Here is a 27,734-nt window from a genome sequence, read left to right as displayed (position 1 = left end):
ATCCATTCCAGAAGTCCATTCTTAAATCGAAACCGTTCTAAAACCGAGGCGTGCTTTCCCTAATGAGGTCTCCCACTGCCGGTGCCTTCCATCGTTCAGCTTCCATTCTTAGGTAAAGTTCACAAACCGGGACACTACTTCCAGTTTTGTGGAGTTTGTAAACCGAATAGTTTGTAAACAGGGTTGTTCCTAAATGGAGGTACCACTGTGGGTAATAATATTAATAATAATAATAATAATAATAATAATAATAATAATAATAATAATAATAATAATAATAATAATAATTGTTATAGTAATAATTCACCACCATAGAACACAATATCCAACTTGGCTGTTTTCTAATTCTTCAAGGACCTATCCAGTGTTGATTCAAGGAGACACATCCATTGGCAAAACCAGTTTAATACGCTGGGTGGCTGCTGCAACCGGGAACCATTGCGTTAGGATTAACAATCATGAACATACTGACATCCAAGAGTACATTGGCTGTTATACTTCAGATCCATCTGGGAAGCTGATATTTAAGGAAGGTAGGACTTTGATTATTACCTCAGTCACTCAGTGTTTCCTTGCCAGCTGGCTCTCCTACTTGCTCAAACAGATGCTTGCCTGGCTTGCCTCAAGTGGGCAACTCATTTATTTCTTTTTTTTCTGTAAATGCTTCATAGGTGTCCTCATTGATGCTATGCGAAAGGGCTACTGGATAATCCTGGATGAACTCAACCTGGCACCCACTGATGTTTTGGAGGCCCTGAACAGATTATTGGATGACAACAGAGAGCTGTTCATAACAGAAACCCAAGAAACAGTCAAAGCTCACCCAAGATTCATGCTCTTTGCTACACAGAATCCTCCAGGGCTCTATGGAGGCAGGAAGGTACATACATAGTTTCCTCAGGTGAAGCTGGCTTTCTTTTGATACTGCTATTTACACGTACACTCCACCATTTCTTCAAGGACCTTATGGTGGCATATGTGATTTCTCTCTTTCACCTTAGTCCTGTGCAGTAGGTTAGGCTGAGTGGTAGTTTGAGTGAAAGACTGACCTAGGATCACCAAGTGGTGAGTTGAACCTGAGTCTTCCTCACTGCTAGTCAAACACTCTAGTCTTTGTAGCATATCCAGAACCAATAGTGAAATCAGTCTCCAAGTTGCCAATCCAAAATGGTACCATCCAAACACAAGAGAGAGGTGTCAGCAGAGTTGGGAGAACCCCACTGTTTGCAGACATGCACAGAAATCTTCGGGGGGGGGGATTAAGAGGGCAAACCCATTGAGTATGAACATGTTCAGTGGCCATGAAATACTAGCTGACTGTTTGAGGGTGGGAAACTCGTGTTTTCAGTGTGTGTGAATTTCTCAGTAGATTAACACTTGACAGGTGGTTTTTGTGTGTGTGTCTTAAGGTATTGTCCAGAGCTTTCAGGAACAGATTTGTGGAGCTGCATTTTGATGAGCTACCAAGTACAGAGCTAGAAACCATCCTGCACAAAAGATGTGACCTTCCACCTTCGTACTGCAGTAAACTTGTCAAAGTCATGCAGGAGTTGCAGGTATGGACAGTAATCTTTTTTCTCTTAATGAGAAAATAATAGAGAAGTCACTTGAGCCCTAGTTGTAGTTTGGTGTCTTATACTCAAGGCATACACATTTATTGGCTTTGGGGGATTTGTTTGGGAGGGGGTATTGTTGTGCTACATAGCAACCTGCCAGAATATGTTTGGCCCAGGGGACTGATGGTCATTACTGAAATATTGGTGAAATTTGGACACAAAAATGCTACGAAGACAACTTGGAGAATTGTTGGTAAGGAGGGGAGGCATTTCAAGAGCAGTGGAAAATTCAGTTGTGGGTACAGAAAATTGTGTTGGATCATGAATGCTTTTATGTCCTTTTAAATCTAGTCTTATCGCAGAGGTTCCTCAGTATTTGCTGGCAAGCATGGTTTCATTACCCTTCGGGATCTCTTTCGCTGGGCTGAAAGGTACCGATTAGCAGAACAGATGGAGAAGGAGTATGACTGGCTTCAGCATTTAGCAAATGACGGTGAGTCTCCACTCGTTTCTTTTCAATTTACACAGCCAGTGTGTCCAGTTCAGTAGCCACATTTCAACTGTTTTTCAAAAGTGGTGAACATCCTGATAAACTGTTGTCTTTGTTACTAGGATTTATGCTTCTGGCAGGAAGGGTCAGGAAACAAGAAGAAGTTGACGTTATCCAAACAGTCATTGAAAAACACTTTAAGAGAAAGCTGCATCCCCAGCGCCTCTTCTCAGAAGAAAGCGTAAAGAAGCAAATGGGTAAATTTGAAAAACGATAACAATAATAAAAGAAGATTTAATGTTTGCCTGAAGCTAATTAATTTGTTTTTGTTTGTTTCCTTCCCCAACCCTATTACCACTTTGAACCAGCTAAAGCATCTAAGTGGACATCTATAATGGGTGATGAATTCAGTCACGTTGTGTGGACTCAAGGGATGACAAGGCTTGCCATTTTGGCAGGCCGAGCATTAGAGTTTGGTGAACCTATACTTCTGGTTGGAGACACAGGGTAAACCAGTCTTCAATATATTCATTATTAGTTTTATTTGTTTTTTGCGTAGAGCAACAGACAAGTCACTGGAGTTTAATTGACTGCAAGCTTTTTGTTATGCAGGTGTGGCAAAACTACTATTTGTCAGATATTTGCAGCATTGGCTGGTCGGAAATTACATTCTGTGAACTGTCACTTGCACATGGAGACCTCTGACTTCCTGGGTGGACTGCGACCCGTCAGGCAGAGATCAAAGGATGAGGTAAGTTGGCATTATGGTGCCTGATATAATTGAGAGCTTGAAAAATCCACAAAGTGTGTGTCTGCAAATATGTATGTATGTATGTATATGTACACACACTTGATCAGACTTACCTTTTTTTTCAAACAGGAGTTTGATAGTTCTGGGCTCTTTGAATGGCATGATGGAGCCCTTGTTTTAGCAATGAGAGAGGGTGGCTTTTTTCTCATGGATGAGATTTCATTGGCCGATGATTCTGTTCTAGAAAGACTAAATAGGTATGTACTTGAAAACTGGGCATTTTTTAGTCTGTTGTCTTGGCATGTCATTCACAAATGCAAATTGGATAAATCTTAACTTTTCCCTGGCTTCTTCTGATTCTTGCTGCTCTAAACAACAAGAGTTGCAAAGCTCCTGTCGATTAGGCAAGTTTCTAGTGTTTTGTATGGATGTTTGGAAATTTAACGAGAACAAATACTGAGAACGTGGTTTTATTTCAGCGTCCTTGAAACTGAAAAGACGCTAGTGTTGGCTGAAAAAGCCAGTGAGGACAATGAAGTAGAACTGCTGACGGCAGGAAAGAAGTTTCGCATTTTAGCCACAATGAATCCTGGCGGCGACTTTGGGAAGAAAGAGGTAATGTACGAAAATGCCGTTCTGTGCTGGCTGCCACTTTCAATTACCTGTAGTTTTAGGAATGGAAAAAATACCTATTCTGACTTGGTCTTAGGGTTTTTCTAGAAGCTTGTAAGGCATTGCAACCAGTTCCACATCCTACTTTTCCCAGATCCCAGACTCTTTGATAGTTACATTTTCCTTATCACATGGCTGTCCTTCGCAGGCTACAGCTGCTTGGGAGCCCCATGCCCTTACCTGTAAGAAAGACCACACACATTCACACTCCCAGTTCTTTTATTTATGACCTAATTACCACAGGGAGGAAGAGACAGGAAAGCTCTTACTACCAGGCCTTTCAAGTCAAGTAGGTTACATTTCAAGGAGTAAAGAGTACTAAAATAATATTAAACGGTTAGGAAAAGCTGTTTCAGTATAAATTCATATCTCATTTGTTTCACCACATAGTGATCCTTTGCAGGGGAAGGTGGCCATCAGACTGAAAAAAATTCCCTGCCCCGACCTAGCTCCACATGGAGCTTTGACAGCTAATTTGATTGTTGATTGTTTGATTGTTGATTGTTTGATTGTTGGAACTGAGTAAATAGATAGATAGAATTAATCGGGAAAATGTGGAAATGGTTGAGATTAATAAAATTAGCGATGATGAAGAAAATGCAGCATAAAGAAGTGTGGGTTGGTTTGGGATCCTGTAGTAGATCATATTATAAGACTATTAGGAATTTCAGGGGCAGGAATTAATGTCATTCTCCTCTGAGAATGTCATAAAATATCAAGACTATTAAGCTGCAAGTATGTTTGTATGAGTAAATCGTTTTTCTAAGGATAAATTAGGTCTAATAAAACATTCATTTTAAAAAAGTAAAACTCATTTTTATGCAGTTTTGTTCTTTGACACACACTATTCTAACCTATTGTGCTTTTTGATACTCTCTTACACATTATTTATAGCAATATGTTTTCCCTCGTTTTATAATTCTTCTGTTTTCTCTTTTTATCCCAGTAACCCTCTTTGAGGATTCTTAAATTTTCCTCTGAGCAGTTCCCTTCATAATAACTGCACTTAATATTTTCTTGCCCATAGCTGTCTCCTGCCTTGCGTAATAGATTTACAGAAATATGGTGTCCGCAAAGTAACAACCGTATGGATTTAATGCAAATTGTAAACCATAATCTTCATCCAGGACTCTGCTTTGCCAAACAGAATGACAAAGGTAAATATCAGAGGTATTTGTTCACCAACTCCATCACCTACTTATTCTCTCTGGGTGTCCCTCTGCTTATATCAGTAATGGGAGACCTTTTCAGCACGAGGGTCACATGCCAGTGTTGGCCAGATTAAGAAGCACCTCTCCCCTCTTCCTTAAAGCTTTCTCTTCTTACTCTAGTGAGTTTTAGGGCTGCCATGCTCTGCTGGTTTAATCACATTCAGGCAGGATTTTCCATCCTTTGTAGGCCAGGAAGAGAATAGAAAAAAGAAAGAACAGAAAAGATGTTAACAGTCAAAAGAGACTTTTATGAAACTGCTAAAGCAGTTTCAAAACCAGTGAAGTGGTTTTGTTGCTGAAAAACGTCTGCAATCACTTCTGAGTACCTTTCTCCCTAGTAACCAGCCTGCACTCCTCCGTTTCTGTGTCCCAGTGGGGTTTCCTTCTAAAAGACCTTCTGTTCTTGCAAGTCAGCTTCTCTCAGATTCTAAAAGCTAAGAAGTTAGTTCAGGCGGTTCTGAAATAGTCTCACTCTCTTAAACGCTGCCCATAGGTTTTCTCTAAGCTGAATAATATTCCTGTGGAGAAGTCCCATGGGACTCCTGCTACAAATGGCACAGACTGAAGGTACCACTTACCTGTTGTTCAGACGCGACTAGCAGATAACAGAAATTGCAAACAGGTGTGATCTTGCGACACTGCAATTTTTCACTTGAGATTTAGTCCAATGCATGTTTATCTGGCAGTATGACAAATTGAATATAGGAGTGCTTACCTTTGAGTATGTTTCAGATGCTGTATGTTCCAAATTCTATACTTGATAAACCTAGATTGTGGAATTGAAATATATTTGCATAATACTGGGGTCATTTTAAGTGCAAAATCAGTTTCCTTTTGCTTAAATTTTATCATTGCCTGGACAGTGATTTAAGGAAGAACAGTTCGAGCTCTTAGTACGTTGAAAGGGATAAAAAAAGTTTGGAATTCAATGACTAGATTCTGTGGTATAGGCAGAGGTTGCTATGCATATTGTCACCAGAGACCTCATTTGAGCACAGCTGTAAGTTGCTGTCGGAAAAAGCTCTTGCAAATTGAACATCTAAGGATTGTTCTAGTCCAAATATATGTGCATGTTATACAGGTCTGACCTAGGTTCTTTATTATCCAAGGTTTTAAATGAAGGATGAAAAAATAAGTAGTGCTGATGAAACATACACTCTTATTTTTTCTATCCTTGGCTATATTCTCTGCATTAAGATGAATGTTTGTCCTCTTAGGCTTAAAGTAATGGTCTGGGCCAAAGTTCAGTCACTGTGGACAAAGAGACCAATGAAGTTGCAGGATCAAAGCATGTTTTGAATTTTGCATCTGCTGATTTACTTGTGGATGCTTTTTTTTTAAAGCATTCAACCCTTTCTACTTTTGCAAATATTTATGTAAAAACATTTAAGCACTTCTATTCAGTTATCTTGCAAAAATTATGTACAGAGGCCTCTGCATCCCTTGTGGGTCATTGTGAATTACTGCAAAACATATTCTGTTTCAGGTCTGTATCTTATGTATTTTTTCTCTTCTCTCCATCTAATCACCTTTCCCAGGGGCAGATATTGCAGGGCTCATGATGGATTTCATAGAGTGGCTGACCAATCAAGAATTTGGACACCACTGTATTCTCAGCATCCGGGATGTTTTGTCGTGGGTCAGCTTCATGAATGCTATGGCGCAAGACAAACTATCCAGTTCTTCAGAGGAGCACCAGCTTTTTAGCGTCTGTCCAGTGACAACATTTGTCCATGCTGCATGTCTGGTGTACATAGATGGAATAGGTTCAGGTATGTCTTCAGTTTCTTTGCTTTATCTCTGAATAGTTCAGATCATTTATTGGGGAGGGGGTCCCTCAACCCCTGGATGAGAACTACGCAAGGGTTTAAAGCAAGTTTGTCATTTTGGAACAAAAATAGTAAACGGTCTCAAGACGCATGCAAGCAACGTATAGTGTTTGTGCTACAGAGTGTGCATTACAACCTGTCTACAGATTTTGGCCATATCTTACTGCTAACTATATGTTCACTTCCACCATTGACCTATAACTATGATCTCTTCTTCCCTCTATCCCCTATGTAGGCACCATGTCCTGTTCGGCTGGCTTAGCTGCTTTGGCTCGTGAAAAATGCCTGGAATATTTGTGTGGGAAAATTTCCCAAGTAGTGCAACTCACTGAGGTTCAGAAGAATGAGCTGAAAATATATGACCTGAAGAGGGAAAGGGAAATGGTTTGGATGGAGAACCACATAGGAATCCACCCATTTTTCATACCAACAGGCAAGGAACTCTTTTGGTGGTATTGCTGCTGCTGCTGCTGCTGTACAATTTGAATGGTGATGTGCTGCTTACGATGACTTAAGAGCAGAATGCGTGAGAGATGACAAACATGCAGAAAAAATAATTTGTTGCAGTCCTTCCAAGACCCTTCCATTTCTAATTGAGTGCTTGAATGCTCTTTTCTCAGATGAAGGCACTTAGCTTAGACTTTGCTCTGGCATGCTAGCTTTCCATATGCATGGAGTTTTTAAGAGCTTTAATGGCGGAGCATTCAAATATTTTACTCCACAATCTGTAGTTAGAATTGTTAAGTATCATAATTCTGTGTATTTCAGATGTTAAGACAGGAGTGCTGTTGCTTAATATAGCTAAGCCTGCACCACCCATTAAAAAGAGGGGAGATTGCAAAAATACAAAAAACAAAACTTTGGAGGAAAATCCCTCTGCATCAAGATGAATGTTGATCTGGTACCATTATTCTGTCTGATGAGCTAGTACTTTCACTGGAGCAAAAATGTTGATCATCTTACCCTGTAATCTAATTAATTTTTTATTTGCTTTCTCTGTGCTGTAGGCCCTATTTACCAGAAGAACAATGTCTCAGACTACGCTCTAAATGCAGGAACTACAGCAATGAATGCACAGCGGTTGTTAAGGGCCTTGCAGCTTAAGAAGCCCATTCTCCTGGAAGGCTCTCCAGGTGTTGGGAAAACCAGCCTAGTAGCAGCCTTGGCAAAGGCTTCTGGAAATTGCCTTGTTAGAATCAATCTTTCTGAACAAACGGTAGGTAGGGATTACTGTGGTCTCCACTGAAATACCCGTACTTGTGAATGTGAGAGTCTATACTTGCAAGTTAACAGGTGTTAAGTTTTCACAAATCTTGAGAATACTCCTAATTGATTGGGGAGGGGGAAGATGCTTAGAAATAGGTAAGTTTAATAAGGGGTGTATTGTTGATTAATTCTAAGAGGAAGCATTATATTCCTTTTCCTGTCTAGTAAAGGGACACATTCTGCTAGAATTGTGATCTATCTATTGGTGTGAATGATCAAAACAAACTGCCTAAAATACAGATGCAAAGAACCTTGATCAAAGTTTGCTGCTTGAATATTGGTTAAAATCTTAATGGTTTAGAATTATTTTTCTTTATTTTTAAAATTACTTTTGGGTTTCATTTTTGTTCATAGAATGCACTTACTGGCTGATGCAACAGATGCATTGAACAAAATATTTATAACTCTTGGTATAAATGCTACTGGATTATTACTGCAAGCCTAGGAGAGCTTTTTCTAAATTGCAATTGTTTCACATGCATTTGGAAACCTTGACTTTTCTTCCTTCTGATCCAGGACGTCACAGATTTGTTTGGCACAGACTTACCTGTTGAAGGGGGCAAAGGAGGGGAATTTGCCTGGCGTGATGGACCTTTGCTTGCAGCATTGAAAGCTGGACACTGGATTGTATTAGATGAGGTGAGTTCAGCTTAATGTAGCACAGAAAAAGGATTTTTGTTCCTTTTTTGGAAAATGAGGTCTCTAGCTGTCTCAGTTTGCTGTTTGGGGACTTTAAAAGGATCTTATCCAAACATGGTAAAGTTAACAGTGCATTCTCCTTACGTGGAGAAAGTATCCTGGAACAGTCTGCTGCTCCCATTTATTCAAGAGGCTGCTCAGATTTTATCTTCAGTTTTCCAGTGGGAGAACACACACTTGCTTTTTCTGGGGTGGCAGTTACAGAAGGCGATTTTGTGGACAAACAGCTTGAGTTCTGTGTCATGGATGTGCTGCAGTTTACAGAAGATTAAAACTACTACTTACCTTTTAAGTGCCGTCTTAGGGCTGAATTAGCTTGAAATCAACACTTTCTTAATAGAATCCATAGGAAGTGGCTTTATAATATTGGTCCATCCAGCTCAGCGTTTCAAACAGTGCCACTTGAAGATGCTAGCCACTGATTCTTGGGACCTTCTTTTGCACACAAAAGAAACCCCTGAGCAATGGCATTTATCTGGGTGGATTCCGACAGCCTCATTGACTTCACAGTTGTATTTACCTTTAGGCTATGCCAGGCATGTCCAACAGGTAGATCATGATCTACTGGTAGATCTCAGGCCCCTCAGTGATCTCCTCCTCCCCCTCCCCCCAAAGAAGCTCAACAGCTTTGGCCTCCTAAAAAGCTCAACAACTTTGGTCCATCCAACAACAATGGGTAGATCATTGCCAGTTTTTTTATAGTGTGAGTAGATCACAGTCTTTGGGAGTTGGACGTCCCTGGGCTATGCTGTTGCTCTTTTGAGTTGTGCAAAAGGAGCTTGAAGCCAAAAGAGTAGCTAAATAACCAGGGCATTTGTGTTAATCTGAAGTTAACTTTTCCTGAGCTAACTACAGTACTTTTGCTTATTTGCTATAGATTTAAAGGTGTTTTGTGGGCAAAAGTGTGTGTTGAGAAGAAGAGGGGCAGTGTAAATTTTCCTGTTGGTTTCTCTCAAATAGCTGAACTTGGCTTCTCAGTCAGTACTAGAAGGCTTGAATGCTTGTTTTGACCATCGGGCAGAGATTTACATTCCTGAGTTGGGAATGAGCTTCCATGTGCAACACAAGAAAACAAAGATCTTTGGATGCCAGAATCCCTACAGGCAAGGAGGTGGCAGAAAGGGGTTGCCCAAATCTTTTCTGAACAGATTCACACAGGCAAGTCCATAATGTCATTTAAAACTATTTCTCTTGTCCTCCTTGCAGTTCCTTTCTAAATGGAATCATTTTTATTTCATTTGCAAGTGCACTGTGCATTTTTCTGTGTCTACATAAAAATAATACTTGAGTCTCACCTCCCACCCCATTTAATTATATTGATGATGTAGGTTTTCGTGGACCCTCTCTCATCCGCAGACATGGAGTACATTGGAAATACCCTGTTTCCTGCTATTGACAAAAAGATTATTGCAAAAATGGTTGAATTTAACAACATGGTAAGTATAATTCCTGAAACTCCTCTTGATGATGTGAATGGTCTTCTTAAGGATAGGGACTTCAGGGTTCTGGTGACTGTCCCCACAAGTCCAAGCCAATGACTGCTGCAACTATGTGAAAAGCTGGTCACAAGTTTTCATCCGAGCATGTGTTGAGACAAACTTCATTTGTAGTCATTTTAAACTCTGGAATTGCAGTGGCATGTAAACTAGCTGGGCTCCACAGATAACAGCCACTGCAGACTGGGTTTGTATTTCATTTTTTGTTGCCTAATATGTCAGACAGAACTTCCATTTTTTTTCTTCCTATGGCATGCTGTGGCTGAGGCTTACTAAGTCTGAGTTCACATAAAAGTTTCTTTGAGGTTTTCCCCCTAGCAAGTAGGCATAGAATCATACATGTGTGTCCAAGTTAAGACAACTGCATGCTGTATGTGTTTAGGTTTCCCCAGTTATTCTGGAACAAGAGCATTCCATAAAGATTTTGAATGGACGGTAAAGAGTGGTGGTAGCTTAGAAGAGCAGTAAATTCAGTTGAATGCTTGGCGCGATGAATGCTTTCTTGTGCAATGGCGTTTTAATAATCTACCATGAGCTGAAACACGTCTGAGTTTTTAATCTTTTGAACTGGTACGTTATTCAGATTGATCAAGAAGTTATGATTGAGAAGAAGTGGGGGCATAAAGGTGGTCCTTGGGAGTTTAATCTGCGTGACCTTTTCCGATGGTGTCAGCTGATGCTTGTTGACCAGTCGCCTGGCAGTTACGATCCAGGCCAACACATGTTCTTGATATACGGGGAAAGAATGAGAACAAATACAGACAAGGAGAAGGTAAGGAGCATGAAAAATGTGTTTAATCCTATTAGTCTTTTCTGTTTTACAAGTATGAATATGTTAAACCATTCTTGGATCTTAAACACAAATTTTACTGAATTTTTTTGGGTACCTTTTCCCACATTATTTGAAACATTGAATGACTTCTATTTAAGATTATCTACTTTCCTCCAGGGCCTTGAATTAGCATTTCAGTTAAGCAGGTGCAGGATTTGAAGGGACCTCATGTAGTTTTATCACCATTCATGTGCTAAGGATGTGTTAGAGATAGATTAAACTCCTGGTACATTGGGTAAGAGGGCTTACAGCAAGTGTGTGGAAAGGGAACCTACCTAAGTGTAATTTCATTGCGATTAGGGAGCTTGATCAGACAAAACGACCCCACAGCTTTCTTGCTGTGTCCTGTGCCAGCAACTCTCAGATACCACAATCAGCCTTTAGTGGATTTGCAGAATGCTGTTCTCGTTTTGCTTATGATTAGTGCTCAGAAAAATGGCGTGAAAAATAAATGTGGTTTTGAGGGGCAATTGAAAACTCACTGGCCCCGCATGTAAGCAGTCTAGTTTTGCATTCCAGCTTCTCTCAAGCTGAGGCTTAGTTCAGGTTGCAGCTGAGCATTACAAGCTGGGCAGATCTGTATCCTGAAGCAGGTGACTTCAGACTTCAACAAACAACCCATTTGGAGTTTCCCCGGTTTCTTTTGAAATCGTTCATTTGAGAGTTGCTGCAGAATTAGAATATACGGATTTCAGCATTTGTTATAAATGTGATCTTTCATCTGTTTTTTGTTTGTTTGTTTGTTTGTTTGTTTTAGGTAGTGTGTCTATTCAGGGACATTTTTGGTCAGGATGCTGAACCGTATATGGGTTCCAGACAGTTCCACATCACTCCTTATGACGTCCAGGTGAGAGAGAACAAAAGTTGCTGCTACTTGGGCATCTTCTTGAATTTCTGCTCCACACTATACATGCACACTAATGCACTTGCTTATTTTGTTTTTAATTCTACTGAAGGTTGGTTTCTCAATCCTCTCCCGCGCAAACTATGCTCCTCCTCCTGGCAGAAACCTGTCCCTGCTCCACCATTCACTCCAGCCCTTGGAGTCCATCATGAAATGTGTGCATATGAGTTGGATGGTGATATTGGTAGGCCCTGCGGCTGCTGGCAAGACCAGCCTCATTCAGCTTCTAGCATATCTGACAGGTCATCAGTTGAAGATCATGGCGATGAACAGTTCTATGGATACAACCGAGCTGTTAGGTGGATTTGAGCAAGTAAGTGTGCATTTTTTAAATTTGGGAATAAGGACAAGTCAAGTGCATACAAGATACCACTTAACTTAAATTTGAGGAGTATATGAATGGGCAAAGTTTAAATGTCTTAACTGAAAGCAAGAAAGAAACACACCTAAGTGGTTTCCAAAACCGTGCTGAAGGAACCCAGTGGGAAGTGGTGGTTCAAGCAGTGACCAATGTAATAAATGTCCTATAGGTTGACATCATTAGGCCTTGGAAGAGCTTGCTGGAGAAGGTGGAGAACGTTGTAAGCACACTTCTAAGGGACAGCCTCCTCCTCACTGCTATCTGTCCAGAAGATGCTGAAATTGTGCTGCGTGCCTGGAGCAGTTTCGTTCTAAATTTCAAGCCGAAGTCCCTTGGGGAAGGGAATCAAAACATAACCATTGAACTGGTGAACAAATTGGAGGGAGTCCTTGCACTGGTCCAGCGGCTGAACAACAAGATCAGCTCCTACTCAAAGCCAGGTATGCGCAGAAGCAGTAGGAAGTGATAGCGTTTTTCCCTTTTAAAATGTCATCAGCTAAGCATGTGCAAATTCCAGTTGCTGCATGCCACCAGAGAAGGCAAAAACCACAAAGCATTTTAAAGACTGCTCTGATGTTGCAAGGAAGACCATAAAGATGGTGTGTCTTTATGGAGCAGTTGTCAACTGAGATAAATGTGTACAAATGTGACCAGAGGAAAAGTATGAGTATTTGTGGTGCCACATGGTCTAGACATGTGTGCAACCACCTCTCTATTCTCCTGCACCCACTGGCATTCAGCCGAAGTGTGCAGGAACTTTACATGTACAGTGATGAATGCACATAGAGCACTTGTGAGCAAGCCACCCAGGTCCATATTTATTAAAGCTACATAATCTGTGGAAGCACAAAGCATAATTATTTGCCTGCTTAAAGATTTTTCCAGCCTCCATCACAGTTATGGTTGCTCCGCTCCCCCACACCAGTTAGCAATAGTCTATTATGTTTATCATTCTGTGAATATTAAAGACATTCTCCCTTTTTAATGAAAACCTGGTTGATCTACATGCATTAGTTTAGACATCACATCTTGTTGAAGCTAATGCAAAGATCTTATGATCACAACTGAACAAAGAAAGAGGGACTGTTTGTCTAAGTTGGCAAAGGATACTAGACTAAATGTAGTTGTGAAAAGCACTCTGTGTGAATCTTGAGTACTGGCTTATTGGTTCATTGAATCGTATTCTAAGTATCTCTCCCCCCGATTTTAGAGTTTTCAAGACTTGTAGAAGAATTTCGGCACTTCAAGCTGCAGGTTATTCAGTATATGAGCAGCAGCAACCATGGCACATTTGAATGGGTTGATGGGATGTTGGTTCAGGCTTTACAGTCCGGAGAATGGCTCTTGATGGACAATGTTAACTTCTGCAGGTAAGCGCAACTGTGTTGTTAGAAAGAAATTATCATAAATATAGAAAACCACATTGGATAAACGTCATTGAATCTCTGTTACAAATCATGTACCAGATCAAAGAGAGAAAATCAAGGAGTAGATCATCATTTACTGTTTCAAAGGAAACTGGATTATACAGTTATCTCCCATCTACTCAAGGAGATCCTTTGCTCCAGCAGACACTTCCGTGAACAGAAGGGGGAAGTCATAAGGCAATTTTTGCTTATTTCTCCCTTCTCTCTGTAGCCTGCTGTGACCCCCCCCCCCAAAAAAGAGAATTCCTGCTCCAGAGGGTTAGGGAACACTTTGGAAAAGGAGGAGGCAATGCAGAAGAAAGGGGGAAGTTTGCAAAAAATTGCACAAATTGCTTTCCCCTCCCTTCCAGTCACAGAAGCATCCACTGGGGCAAAGAGTCTTTGTTGAGCAGAGGGGACAGAACTGGACACCATCCCATGACATTTCTGCATTACTTCCATATATCTGATGCTATAAAACTGATCAGATTGAGCGCGGGGGGGGGGGGGGGAGGAATACTCCTTCCATTATGAAGCCAAATGAATGCTTGCAGTTGTTAGTAAATCAGTGAGCCACCTTTAGTGCTTAATTGTTCCTTTGCTTCTTGTGTGTAGTCCTTCTGTGCTGGACCGCTTGAATGCTCTGCTTGAACCTGGAGGAGTCCTCACCATGAGTGAAAGAGGAGTGATCGATGGTGTAACCCCCACTATCACACCACATCCAAATTTCAGGTGTGCTGACATTCTTTGTGCTTATTGGAGTGTGTTGTTGGATTATGCTTTGAGAGTTGCAGTATGCATTGGGGTGGGAACACCGTCTCTTTAAGGTATCACTACTGCAGCCTTGAAAATAAGTGTAGGTTTGATCATCGCTCAGCTGGGTCAACAAAGTGATGTATTGCTTGATAGTTTTCTCTTAGCACCCCCCCTTTTTTTTTTTACAACAAGGTCATTTGTCTTCCTTTGCTGGGCAGCAAAGCAGTGTGATGCACGAATGCTAGTCTCTCCACCTTCTCTGAACTGCATGTGTATATGCAGGCACACACGCACACATACGTTTTCATTCTCTGCTTAATTATTGCCTTTAGATTGTTACTGGATTCTTGTGTTTTTTAAAAAATCATTTCCTCCTTTTCTGTATAAAGCCTAGAGAGCATTTGCTATTTGGGTGCCCAGCAAGTTTAATAAAGCAGGTTGGGGAGGTTGGTTGGTTAGAGTGCGGTGTTGATAATGCCAAGGTTGCAGGCTTGATCCCTGTATAGGGACAGTTGCATATTCCTTCACTGCAGGGGGCTGGAATCAATGATCCTCAGGGTCCCTTCCAACTCTACAATTCTTTGATTCTAAGTAGGATAAGGAGAGGAGGAAGCCATGAAAGTAGCAGCCACAACATGCCTCTGCGTTCACCTAGCCAAGACAGTAGAACAGTGTGGTTAGTTCCCTTTTCTGCCAAGGCAGAGTTCCCTGGTGGTGGAGAGGAGGCAGTTCAGGGGTGCAATAAGCATTTTTTTAAAAAACTTTGTGCATAGGGAAGAGCCAGACAAACCAAGTACCCCTCTAATAGAAACTCAGCTTAGAAATGTACTGTTGGTATTGCTCTTATCAAGGTGATAACCTTGATCGCTAAACATTGCAGGCAAGTGCCTAATTGCAAGGCTGTAGTGTGACCTCTTCCTCGCTCGCTCCACCCCAGGAGCAGCAGTGTAAGATTACATACCGGATGGGTAACTTAAATAACCATACTCTCTTATGTGTATTGAAACTTAAAAAGGCTTTTCCTTTCGATGGATCCATCACACGGTGAAATATCCCGAGCCATGCGGAATCGTGGAATTGAGATCTACGTTCCTGGAGAGAGTGATTCATTGGATCTTCACGATGTGAAGCTGCTGCTTCATGGAATGGGCTTGTTTGGAAGCAGCATATGTGATGAGCTCGTGGCTGTGCATACAGAAGCTAAGGAAAGCATAGCAGGTGAGATAAGCATGCATAATAAACTTGGCAAGCGCTAAAGAGAATAACTTCTATTTAGTGACTGTGTTAGAGACCATCTGAGAGAGAGAATGAATTGGGAAATTTTGATTATGATTTCAGATTTATAATACGGAAGTTAGCTCAGGTAGGTGGTTTGAAAAAGGGGAAAAGCAAAAAAAATGGTTAAATTCCTAGGCATTCTACAAAGGTGCTTGGTGGGTTGTAATGTTAATTTTTCCTTCTCAGGTTCCTCTTGCACTCTATCTGCTTTGATTAATGCTGCAACGCTGATCGTGCAGCAGTTGCGCCGAGGATTCGGTTTAGCAAAGAGCTTCTATAAAGCGTGTTGGGACATCTACGTCAGTTCACAACAGTCAGGAGACAATCAAAAGGTAAGTCTTCCTCCGTTGGAAATGTGCTCATCAAGTGTTTGTGCTAGAGAGTCAACTTTTGCAAAGTTGAGAGAGATAGTGAGAGACAGTTCAAAGTCTGAGCAATCAAGAATTAGAGACCATGTATATATCTATCTTTTCAAACTAACTGCTACATTTTAATTGTTTTCCATGCCTGAGAAAAATGTTACAGAAAGAAGACTACTGTTGTTGTTTTTCCCAGTTGAAGAACCTAATCGCAACCCTTTGTCTCTCCTGATATACTAGCATATGCTGGACTTGATAATGAAGCATGTTTCAGTCTTGGAGTCAGAGGAAACGAGGGGTGCTTCCCTCCTTGCCTTAGGATTGTGGCCAGATTCTGCATCCAGTGCTTTGTTTGCAGCTGAAGACTCTCTGCTTTCTATGGTTCATCACGATGGCCAGGTCCTGGCTTACTGCCTGAACAGGCTGAATCTGAGAAACAGCAGGTGAGCACAAGGTGTTGCTATCCCTCTGGGCATGTAAGAGTGAACTGTTCCAGGTTAATTGGTGAACAGCCTTTTGCCTGCCCCTCTATGTAAATAAGTGAGCAACGTTAGCAGTTACATCTGCACTGGGCTACCATAGTTAAGGCCGTTTTCCTGCCTCCACTCTCTTTGTTTACAAGGTAGCAAGCAGCTCTCATTCCCTATACCTGCGAAGCTTAAGCTGCTTTCAAATTAGACAAGTTAGACAACAGATCAACAGAGCCAGACTGATACCCAGAGAGAACTTGCTGCAAGACAGACCCAAAAAAGAAAACAACAGAACACCTCTAGTCATCACATACAGCTCCCAAGTTAAAACAGTACAACGCATCATCAGAGATCTACAACCTCTCCTGGACAATGACAGTTCTCTTTCTCAAGCTCTGGGAGGAAGGCCTTTCGTTGCCTACAGACAGCCACCTAATCTTAAACAACTCCTAACCCACAATAATACTACAACCAGACTTAACACGGACACTGGCACCAGAGCCTGCAATAAACCCAGATGCCAACTTTGCTGCCACATACACCCGGACAACACCATTACTGGCCCCAACAACATCACACATACCATCTCGGGACTATTTAATTGCTCATCGTCTAACATTGTGTATGCCATCAAATGCCAACAGTGTCCTTCAGCGCTCTATATTGGACAAACAGGCCAAACCTTACGCCAAAGAATAAACAGACATAAATCTGACATCAAGAATCACAAAACAGAGAAATCAGTAGGAGAACACTTCAATCTCCTAGGACATTCTATACAAGATCTCAAAGTAGCTGTTTTACTACAAAGGAATTTCAGAAATAGACTGGAAAGAGAAGCTGCTGAATTGCAACTCATTACCTAACTCAAAACCATGGAGAGACCTGGTCTGAACAGAGACATTGGATTCTTATCTCATTATACATGACTAAGCCATTTTTCACCTTCTCACCCCTTGCCTTTTCCTGTAAGACCTATTACAGTCGTTAAGAGTCGTCAACAGGCTCATCTCAGCTATCTGCCAATCTCCCATTCCCACCACCCTTCTGAGTAATACCCCTCCCCACTTTCTCACTATATAGAAGGATCTGGCAACTTCTGTTTCAGTGTATCTGAAGAAGTGTGCATGCACACGAAAGCTCATACCAAGAACTAACTTAGTTGGTCTTTAAGGTGCTACTGGAAAGGATTTTTTTATTCTGCTTTCAAATGTGGGGTTTATTGTGTTGCTATTTTGGTTATAATGCTAGCCCTGCTCTACTGGTTTCTAACATTCCTCTCACACTGCATTACCTGTTGTGTTATGGAACCGTGGCTTTTTGATGGATATACCACCATGTCATGCTAGAAGTCATTCTCACCAGTGGGCGTGACGTGACGGGTGTCATTGGGCATTTCACCCCCCTCTATATGCATACATGCTTCAGTTCCCCCATGGTTCACCCATGAAAATGTTGGGGGGAGGGGAACTGTATGATGGACTACCTACACTCCTAGATTTCATCACATGAAAACGGCAGGGAAATTACAGCTCAAAACTACTGAGATATTCCAGGTTAATGGGGTGATGCACAGTTGCTGTTGTTTTTCTGGAAGCAGTTAACATGGAAATGAGCATTGAACTTCCATTAGATCCCACAGATTTCCAGATATGTCTTACATCATGTGAAAGATCACATAAAATGTGGGTGTTACCACATTTTTTAATAGCGCATGTTGGAAAAATGGAATACTGTAAAGCGTCAATTCTGGACGCGGCAATAGTTTGAAAGCATGGTTTCAGTGTCCAGCTGGGATTTTACTCAGAGTTAAGGCAGCACACCATGGTTACTTCTAACATGTTTAGAGGTTAAATCTCCTCTAGGCCTTTGGAAATTGTATAGATGGTTTGTTCTTTGCATAGGTATGATCTTCTTACAATGACCTCTCGTTTCAGGACGCTGCCTCTCACTATACATGACTTTGAGAAAATCCTGCACTCTCCTAATCCAGATTGCCTCAAATTTGGTGCAGTGGAAGCTAGTGCCTCTTGGGCAGACGGCATGGAGGTTCTTTCTGCAGCCGTTAAGTTATTCATAGAGAAAGCAACGAATCAAGACTGGACGTTGAGAGTTGGGTGGCTTAATCAGTTAAAAAAGAATTTGCCACAAGTGCCTGGTAAGTGTTGACTCTTGTTGCTTAAGCAAGACTAATCTGAATGTTTGTGGTGGTGGAAGAGAATCATGCAGCACGATCCTATGCTTGAGTTTTGTAAGTAAATGTAGAGAGATGGAGGAAGTCAAAAACACAGTGTCACCAGAATAGTGAGTGAAAGGAAATAGTGTCTCATGGCCAAAAAAATAAATAAAAATTGATTAGACTCTCAACCCCAAAACTGGAATTTCTTGGCTCTGTGGCCTGCAGCTTCTTCTTGGCCTCTGATAATAATAACCATACCCATCTGGCTGGGTTTCCCTAGCTCACAACTGATTTCATATGTCGATACCAATTCAGCTTTATCTTGATTAATTGACTGTGTTCTCCGCAGGGGTTGGCTTTCTTCTCACAGCTGCCCCATGAATACCCCACTCATTCAGGTTGCTGGACTTTCAGCGCGTCACCTGATGTGTAAGGAGCTGCAGCTAATAGGAAGTAGCCCCCCCCCCAATATATGCACAGGAGTTCTTGGTCCTTATGCATGGGGTGGAAGGGGCTTTGGGATTGGATCGCAGCGGAATCCTTTGGCAGTCCAGGTGTTTTGATTCGTGGGACCCAGCACGTTTAATTGAAACTACACTGTTCTGTTTCGTTTCACTCGTTTTATAATTGTAATGGCTCTTGTCTGTTTTCATCATTGTGCAGTATATTGCTGCAACCTGCACTGATGATGAAGGGCGAGTAAGAATTCTTACCAGCATATAAATAAAAATAATAAACTTAGAAAGGCATGAATTCACAGGTTGTCTTCTTTCTACAGATTCAGTGTATACTCAGCTGGAAGCCGGTGCAGCATCTCTGAATAATTTTTACTTCAGTCCCCTCTCAGGTGCGATCAGTAATGTAATAAAGTTGCTGCAACCAAATATGACTGGTAAGATGTCTTATTTCTCTCTTGGCTGTGAGTGTGTATTCTCTTCCTATGTTTTTGATACACTGAAGATTGATTTGTGTTGCAAGTCAACTTTTCAGAGGAGCTGAAAGTTTATATTTTGCTCAGTTCTTTGGACAAAAGTTATGACAATTTGTGTCTAACTTTGGAGTCGATGAATCCCCCCGGAAGGAGCTGCTGTTCCGTGAGTACGCTCAGCCCGGGGGAGGAGATGGCAGACAGCCATGAATCATAATTTGTGATATTGATGAGGTTATGGAGAGTGAAACGTAGCTTGCAACAGAACTGAGTGGGCTGTGTTTGGTTTTTTTTTTAAAAAAAAAAACTTTCATTGGGCTTAGAAAATGCTACTGTGCATAAAATAGGACGCAATAAATTGCATATTGGAACCTACCCCACGTTCGTTCCCATTTAAACAAATCTCTCCTTTACGTTGTAAACATGTGTTAGATGTCTTGCATCATGTTCATGCTGGTGCATATTGCTCGCTCTATTTCTTGGATTGAGGGAGTTGGAAAATGTTTATAATGAAAACAAACGTGAGTTTTCCTTGTTGTTCATCTATCAAAACAGATGAGCATGTGATTCCTATGGATCCCAGATGGAACATGCAGTGTTTGGATATCATTAGCAATTCAGTGGATTTTGAAGCAGAAGAACACTCGGATCAGCTGCTTATCCTGCTGCAATCACTTTCAAATCGGTGAGTTCATAACACGTGGGCTATATCCGGGATGGGGAAACCCTGTGGTCCTTCAGGTGTTTTTGGTCTCCCAACTCTCCCCATATGCTCCAGCCATCAGGGCCGATGGCCAGGCATAATGGGTGTCGTAGTTCCAGCAACATGTGGAGGACCAATTGGTATCCACCTTCTTTCTGTTATTTTGATTAGAAAAGTTAGTTTGTCATTTCCACTTTCTATAATAATGTCTTTCCCTTTTTAAGTTGGCCGATAGTCTATAATTGCCACAGATTCCAATCCCCCCCAAACTGCTAAAAAAAACCAACCAATCAATCCCTGGCTATGTTTTCTTTTGGAAGGCAAGTTGTAAGGCAGCTTTCGCTAACCCTTAAGAAGTTTTGGACTGCAGTTCCCATCAGCCATAGCTATGCTGTGCTGGGACTGATAGGAGTTGTAGTCCAAAACATCTCAAGGGCACCAGGTTGATGAAGGCTGGTGTAATGTACAATCTAGAAAAAGTTGGGTACCCTTATGCTCACTGATAATCCAAAATCTAAGCGTACAGTTACATCAAAACCTTTATTTCACAAGGAAACTCATTTTTACATAAATCATTCAGAATATTCATGCATCTTCTGCCATTACCCACTGCCGTAGTCAGAATTCTTTCCTCCTGTTTTGTTTGTCTAATGCAGATTGTAAATTATCTATTCAGGATCCATTTCACATTAGTATTTTGTAGTGTCTAATGTTTTCTCTGCATTATGTACATGTTAAATAGTCCCAACATGATTCAATTTGTGGGCTGTTGGCTTTCTCTTAACAGGATTTTGATATACTCTTGACATAATAACTTAATGATATCCATGTGGGTTTGTTGTGTTGTAATTACAGGGCAATACTGTTTCTGGACCGTGAGAAAAAGAGCTACGTTGAAAGGAGCCTGATTAATACCAAAAAGCCAAGAACTAGTGCTTTGAGGATGTCACTGGAGTTCCATAAAGGTATCTATTGTGTTTCCATTTAAAAATTACTTAAACGAATCACTGATGTTGTTTTTGTAGCACGGTGCTTGGATACAGTTCTGCATTTTCTTTTGGTTTAATTTTCTGCATTGTCTTTTGGTTTAATTTTATTCTTGAAATGAAGATCCCGGCAGCCACAGCGCACTGCCGCATGCTATTGTGGTGAACCTCGCAGGCTTTTTTGAACTTTGGGATGCCTTCGTGCTGAACTGGGTGAAGTCTACTCAAGGGTCTGTGTCTGATGAAAAGATGTATGAAGTAAGTAGACCATACAAACATCTGGGGTCACCCATTGCTTGGACTTTAGGAGCTGTCCACTTACTTTCCCTGTTACGGTCTCTATTTTTGTCATACCATTTTGTTTGAAAGTGAAAACCTGGGAAGAGGACATGAAATCCACCTGTCTTTTCCAGTTGCTTGGAGGATCGGGCAAAGTGGTTAGTCACATTCAAGGGATTCCTCTGATTTAGGAATAAGAGCTCATCTAAAACAGATAAATGTTTTGTCTAGTTTGAACTGTAGGGAAATAGTGTGCCCCTGTAAAGATATGTACATGCCAGAACAAAGCCAAGGATCCATTTATGATTGCAGATCATAAATCTTCATGCCAAAGGATAAGCTAAATTGCAAGAACTGCAGTGCTCCAGCTTTCTGTTTTTCTGGTCTAATTTAGGATGTTAGATCAGAGAAATCTGTTTCCAGAAAGATACTGTTTTCTGGAGCACAGCCTGGATGGGTCATGGAAGCTGCCTTGAGAGATCCTCTGAGCAAGGACCACAGGGAGTCTACTTCAGGCTCATAGCTCAGTGGGTGAAGTGCAAGAGGTTACCCTCCTGAGACACCAAAGGTTGGAAGGTGCAATTTTTGCCTAGCAGCTTGTGTTATCCTAGACTTGCACCTTTTCCGTCTCAGGCATAAAGTCTCAGGAATGAAGGTGTCTTTCTGCTCAAACAAGGCCCTTTTAGATTTAAGACATGTGCCATTTCCTAATGATAAAAGAACAATGTTCTCCACCTGAAAAAGCATTACCGTGTGCATCATGGAATGGAAGACTCATTATTTTTTTCTCTGGCTTGCCTCTAGATACTGCACTGCTTATTGTGGCGTGACAGGTTTTGGACGATATCGGACATGGTTGCTGTGGATTCCTCTGGCTTGGCACTCCTGTCTCTTCACTGGCACTGGGTTGTGAAACATTTAATCAGCAGGACAACTAAGTTGCTGAGCACATATGAGCAGCAGAAGTATGTTGTCTTTAGCTTGTACACCAATGCATTAAATCTGAAGGCAGTCTTCTATAGGGAAGCTTTTTAAGGTTTAATTATTATGTTTCCTATATATGTTGGAATGGCTGGGATTAGCAGGTATAAAGTCCCTGCACAGAGATATTCTTAGTGTTCCCTGTAGGTAATCATGTCAAGATGGCTATGTACCATCCATAATTCAGTTTTATTAGCAAACCTGAGGTTAAACTAACCCCTTTCCAGCCCTAGGAGGAGTGCGCGGAATGTTTGCGTGACACAGCTACACACTGCAGCTGACACACTGACGTGTCGTGGCACACAGTTTGGAAAGCTCTGGACTGGGGGAATGAGGTTTCATAGGTTGCTGTATATCCAGGCTGCATTCATGGTTTGATGACCAATCTTAACTTTTCTTAGTTTTCTGTATAAACAATTATTGCTTCTCTTATTTTAAGGCTGCCCAAGGATATTCAGTCTGCCTCACAACAAATCCAGGCTTGCCTAGCCAATCCTGCTGGTGTTTCTGCTAGTGTTAAGAAGCTGCAGAAGTTTTGGGGAAGACCTCTTCCATTCAAGGTGCAATGTATTTATATGTAACTGAATACTGTTGACTTCTATGGAGGTTTCTCTTTGGTAATACAGTGGTGCCTCGCAAGACGAAATTAATCCGTTCCGCCTAGCGGCGGCTTAGCGCTATTAGCGGTTTAGCGGCTATTAAAGGCTTAGCGGCTATTAAAGGATTAGCGGATTAGCAGCTAAAAGGCTATTAGCAGCTTAGAAAAAGGGGGGGGGGGGAAGCAAAAAAATATCGGAACACTTGCAAGACGTTTTCGTCTTGCAAAGCAAGCCCATAGGGGAAATCGTCTTGCGAAGCAGCTCAAAAACGGAAAACCCTTTCGTCTAGCGGGTTTTCCGTCTTGCGAGGCATTCGTCTTGCGGGGCACCACTGTACATTTTAGAAAAACTGTTGTATTACACTGCTACCCTACCCATCTAGAATTATTTAAGGAACTCGTGTCTCAGAGTTACAGAACTACTTATAGATATTTAAGAAAATGATCAAGTGAGTGTATGGATTTAGGAATATATTAAATGCTCTCCTTTCAAGAAAAGTTGGACCAGACTTACTAGACACCCTACAGCGAGAGCCATAGTTACGTGTCATCATCATCCTCATCATAATTTATTATTTATACCCCGCCCATCTGGCTGGGTTTCCCCAGAATGCATGCCTTGTGCACAGAAGTTCTCAGGATCAATCTTCAGATTCCTGCCTGAAAACCCAGAGAGCTTACTGCCATTCAGCGCACACAGTACTTGGGTAGATGGACCAATCAGCTGACTTGTTTTCTGTGTTCCTAGATAGCAGTTCCTAGTACAGTATATCACTTTTGAATATACCTGCACAGCTATACAAATGCTCAGGCAGCAGATTTTTTGGGAGCATGCTTGCGCAGAAGTTGTAAGACCAATAGGGCCTGGCTTAGGAATTGAAGCAAACCGTTGAGCCTGCCTGTCCTGTCCTGCAGCACTGCTTCCTCTCACTGGAGGCAAAAGTACCCACTCTCTTAGACAGAGTACTGCATACATACCAAAGTGTGCACCCTTAGTGTGGGGCATGCTTTGGACTTTGGCACAATTGCCTAAACGGTTGACTGCTGCTTGCGTGCATATAAATTATATGCACCCCTTCATTCTTTACAGAAGAGGTCAGCATAAGTGGTCTTATTATGCGTTTTAGTAAAACAAAACAAAATAGTGTTCAATCTATTGAGTTGGGAGTTGCCATTTTTATTTTTATTCAACTTATTCAGGATGTAGGAGTAGTGGATGCGTCTGTTCAGTTGCGGAAAATTTCCAAAGCACTTAATGTCCAGGAGCTGAGGCCCGCTATTGGAGATGGCGAATGGCAGAAGGAGGTCTGTATTCTGAAAATGGCCGCCACAGATTGGAAAATCAAGACTGCATTGCTCCAGGCTCAAGGCCTAGTTCTCAGAGCCAATAATTTGAAGGATGTCATTTCAGGTAAATGATTTATTTGCGGTCAGGTGAAGTGAAGAACACCTCATAATGTTTGTACTACAGGTTACTTCAAATATGTATTTTCATGTTCATATAGTAAGCTTCCGTGTTTCCTGCAAATGAACATAAAAATTCGGATAAAATTCATATTTCCAGGTTTGCATTTCCCCCCTGTTATATTTTGTGCTGATGAGTGAGTTTGTTTTTGCCTTAAATCTTATGTTGGTACAAGATTTTAGTTGCAGGCTATTTCTATTCTTTATTTCTTTCAGATGAGTTATGGGCTCTGGTGAATCTCCAGCAGTCAAAGCTGAGGGAAGGAGGTGTCTTGCTTGAGCCTCTCAAAGAAAAGCCTGCTGAAGGCAAACAGGTGGATTCTAGTTTGATAACTCAGCTCTGCAATAAGGTGCAACTGTGGCCTGCAATGGAGTATCTAGCTGTGCTTTGGCAGTACAAGCTAACCACTGATTGTATAGCTGAGGCTTCCTTGCAAAGGTGAGGGCAAGTTTTTTGTGATGGAGCAAAAGGTTTCTGGGATTCATGTAAGGTCGATTATCCAGCCTTTCCCCTCCTTAAGCTTTTGTAGTCTTTTTATCTTGTGGTTTGCCATGGCTCTGTCAGGTAGCAAATTCATGAACGCGCACTCTGAGCTAGAATGTCTCAATATATTTTTAAACCTCAATTCTGCTGACAGAAATACAAGTAACTTTGAATTGGGGAGAATTTCAGAATTTATGTCTCAAAAGGATTATGAGACATTCTGAACATTTCTGAATAGGACCAGGGTGATTTTGAATGTGGGACTTTCCTTTAATTTCTAATTGATGTGTTGTGTCTTTCCCCTTTCATTATTTTTGTACCTTGGTGTGTATACAAACTATCAATCAAAAGCCATTCCTCTTCTTTTCTCAGGAATGGTAGCAGTCAACAATCAAGCCTATGTTCAGAAATAAGGCAATTTATTGCTTTCTGCCTTAAGTTTACACCATCTACCTCACAACAGTTTCAAGGCCTTTATTACTTGTTAGACTCTCAAAAGGTAAGTACAAGTGTTAAATTCAGAAAACTCCCCTTCCCTTTTCATTTTTCTTTTCTTTATTCACCTGGCACTGTATTCTCCAATCCAGGACAGAGACCGTCAACATACGAAACAAGGGAAAATGTAATATGACCTCAAAAGAGGTTGTATTATAGTGCTCTGCACATTCTCATTATCAGTGACAAACACCTGGGTACTTTTTATGTAAAGAATTAAAAAATCAAATCGACATAAATTTAACTGTTACTTAATAAAAGTAGCAGCTAGATGGGGGTCGGGGGGGGGGAATGACAAACTAACTTCCTGGCATTCAAACAGAAGTCCTTGATTGACTTCCCGTATTTATTTTTGGATAAACTGTGTGTTTAGCAAGAACTAAACAACAGGAAAATTGAAAGTAGGTAAGATGACTCTAAAAAGCATCCACTGTGGATTAAGGAGCCAACATTTCTCCTCTCTTGCCCCCCTTACTTTGTTTCCTTAACCTTGCTACCTGGTGAGCATCTCTGGTTTCAGTTGTCCAGTGTGCTGGAAACCATCTTCAAGAATCAGCTAGCATCTTGTGGTTGCTTGCAAAGTTTTAGGAGTGGGAAAGTTATTTCCTTCTCCTTGATTCATTGTTAAACTCTTTGTACTTTGTACTTTGAACCTTTGCTATAAGTTCTTATGGCACTCTTTCTTCATTCCCTCCATGCTATTTGCTTGCTCCTATGTAGGCTGCATCACTTTTGGTGTACTATTCCCAGTGCATCTGGCTCAGTTTCCTCTATTCCTTCCCATTTATTGCTTGCCCAGAGAATGCTGCAGTAGGTCCTTAGCTATAACTAGTTGAACAATGTGGTGGTGTTTTCTGTCTTAAGTTCTCTCTTAGGACCAAGGGAGAACCTTACTTTCATATCTGATGCAAGAAGTGCTTCCTGTCCTTAATAACAAAGCTAAGGAAAATTCTAGCTGATGTGGTTGGTCCCTGAAAAGTAAAACTTGTGCTCACATCCATTAGAATGCTTAAAAAGCGGAGGCAAACATTGAGAGCCTCTTTAAGTCTTCTGCACTTTCGTCCTGCGCTTTTAGGTCTCTGCAGAAGAAATTTCTCTCGTGTGGTCAGAACTGGTGAATGCTGCTTTAGTAGCGTTTTGGAGCAGTGTCGTTACTACAAATCCAGAGCGCTGGTTGACCTGGCAGCCGCTGTCTGTGGAAGAGAAGAAGATGCCAAAATCTCTCATGGACTGTTCTGTTCAGGTTTGTGTGAGGAAACTTGCATTTTTTAAAGGGTTAGGGTGAGACTCTATTGTCAGGGCAGGAACTTATTATATGATAAACTATTTTACAGAATAGTGTAGGACCTTCAACAAAATGATGCACTGCCAAGTTCTCCTGTTCACAATTCCAGCCAGCCATGCTTTCTTTTAAGTTATTCCATTCTGTCACCTCGTTTATTTTTCCCCCTCTCCTAATTGTGAGCCCTCTCTGCCCACTGAGCATGCTCAGTCTTCACTCAGTTTTCCCTGTTACAATTTTTTCTGGAGATCTTTTTTGGGGGGTGGGTGGGTGGAGTGTACTTGTACAGATACCGAGTTTCGTACAAACTTTCTAATAGCTCTTTTTTGTGAATGAATGGTGCCATTTTGATGTCACACAGAGAATGGGTTCACTATTCATTCAGAGGATTGAAGGTATTCACTCCCATTGCTTGGAGTATGAATTAGCTACTAGAACTGATCCCAAGGAAGGCTCTGCTATTTATAGTTTATGCGGGTTTAAAATACAGCATTAATATAAAATAAAGCGTTAATGCTCCTAAAGTGCTTTTGAGCTGCCCGTTAAGCAGGAGATGTTTGTGACAAGCTGCAATCTGGATAATTCTTCCATACAACTGATGCTAAATTCAGGGGAACTTGGATTTGCTTTCTAAACAAAGCTTGAAAAGGAGCCTGACAACTTGAACAAAAAACTAAACCCATTTTCTATGCCCTGTCCAAAAATCCAGCTGGACATTTCATATTTGAACGACTTGTGCAAAATTAGCAAAGTTCCTGTCAGTATGTTCACTTTTGTTTGCTTTTTTCTGTAGTGGTCAATGAAAGTCATTGATTGGAGACAGTGCAGGAGATAAAGGAACACAGTTGAGATGAGGCTAGATTTACCTCTCCCTATCAAATATTTTGATTATCAGAATGCCGGGGGTGGGGTGACAGGTTTTTCTCCGACTGTAGAGCACAAACCCTGCGTTAGAAGATGGGGAAGTGTCTTTTAAATAAACTTAATTAGGAAATATATTTAGCAAAATTACAGATTTT

The 27,734-nt window shown here is 41.2% G+C and overlaps 1 protein-coding gene across 2 annotated transcripts in view; it reads left to right on the top strand.

The window, feature by feature from the left end:
• MDN1 (midasin AAA ATPase 1) overlaps nt 1–27,734 on the top strand; it is a 102,207-nt gene that overhangs the window by 26,761 nt on the left and 47,712 nt on the right. For both annotated transcript variants that reach the window (XM_081186530.1, XM_081186529.1), the window contains exons 24-59: nt 355–533; nt 672–880; nt 1,410–1,556; nt 1,908–2,049; nt 2,169–2,303; nt 2,415–2,553; nt 2,659–2,797; nt 2,927–3,054; nt 3,277–3,412; nt 4,497–4,626; nt 6,219–6,452; nt 6,745–6,942; nt 7,517–7,725; nt 8,292–8,414; nt 9,435–9,632; nt 9,803–9,910; nt 10,554–10,742; nt 11,560–11,649; nt 11,759–12,019; nt 12,237–12,507; nt 13,278–13,437; nt 14,089–14,205; nt 15,245–15,447; nt 15,694–15,839; nt 16,107–16,309; nt 18,274–18,494; nt 19,294–19,407; nt 19,999–20,128; nt 21,002–21,111; nt 21,257–21,390; nt 22,216–22,376; nt 22,832–22,952; nt 24,191–24,401; nt 24,671–24,893; nt 25,311–25,437; nt 26,509–26,676. In XM_081186530.1, the coding sequence (XP_081042656.1) occupies nt 355–533; nt 672–880; nt 1,410–1,556; nt 1,908–2,049; nt 2,169–2,303; nt 2,415–2,553; nt 2,659–2,797; nt 2,927–3,054; nt 3,277–3,412; nt 4,497–4,626; nt 6,219–6,452; nt 6,745–6,942; nt 7,517–7,725; nt 8,292–8,414; nt 9,435–9,632; nt 9,803–9,910; nt 10,554–10,742; nt 11,560–11,649; nt 11,759–12,019; nt 12,237–12,507; nt 13,278–13,437; nt 14,089–14,205; nt 15,245–15,447; nt 15,694–15,839; nt 16,107–16,309; nt 18,274–18,494; nt 19,294–19,407; nt 19,999–20,128; nt 21,002–21,111; nt 21,257–21,390; nt 22,216–22,376; nt 22,832–22,952; nt 24,191–24,401; nt 24,671–24,893; nt 25,311–25,437; nt 26,509–26,676 (5,914 nt within the window). The remainder of the gene's footprint in view (nt 1–354; nt 534–671; nt 881–1,409; nt 1,557–1,907; nt 2,050–2,168; nt 2,304–2,414; nt 2,554–2,658; nt 2,798–2,926; nt 3,055–3,276; nt 3,413–4,496; nt 4,627–6,218; nt 6,453–6,744; nt 6,943–7,516; nt 7,726–8,291; nt 8,415–9,434; nt 9,633–9,802; nt 9,911–10,553; nt 10,743–11,559; nt 11,650–11,758; nt 12,020–12,236; nt 12,508–13,277; nt 13,438–14,088; nt 14,206–15,244; nt 15,448–15,693; nt 15,840–16,106; nt 16,310–18,273; nt 18,495–19,293; nt 19,408–19,998; nt 20,129–21,001; nt 21,112–21,256; nt 21,391–22,215; nt 22,377–22,831; nt 22,953–24,190; nt 24,402–24,670; nt 24,894–25,310; nt 25,438–26,508; nt 26,677–27,734) is intronic.

This window comes from Podarcis bocagei (genome assembly GCF_964188305.1).
Source record: "Podarcis bocagei genome assembly, chromosome: 3".
Taxonomy (NCBI): domain Eukaryota; kingdom Metazoa; phylum Chordata; class Lepidosauria; order Squamata; family Lacertidae; genus Podarcis; species Podarcis bocagei.
The sequence above is the reverse complement of the archived record's forward strand: the minus strand, read 5'-3'. Positions and strand labels throughout refer to the sequence as shown.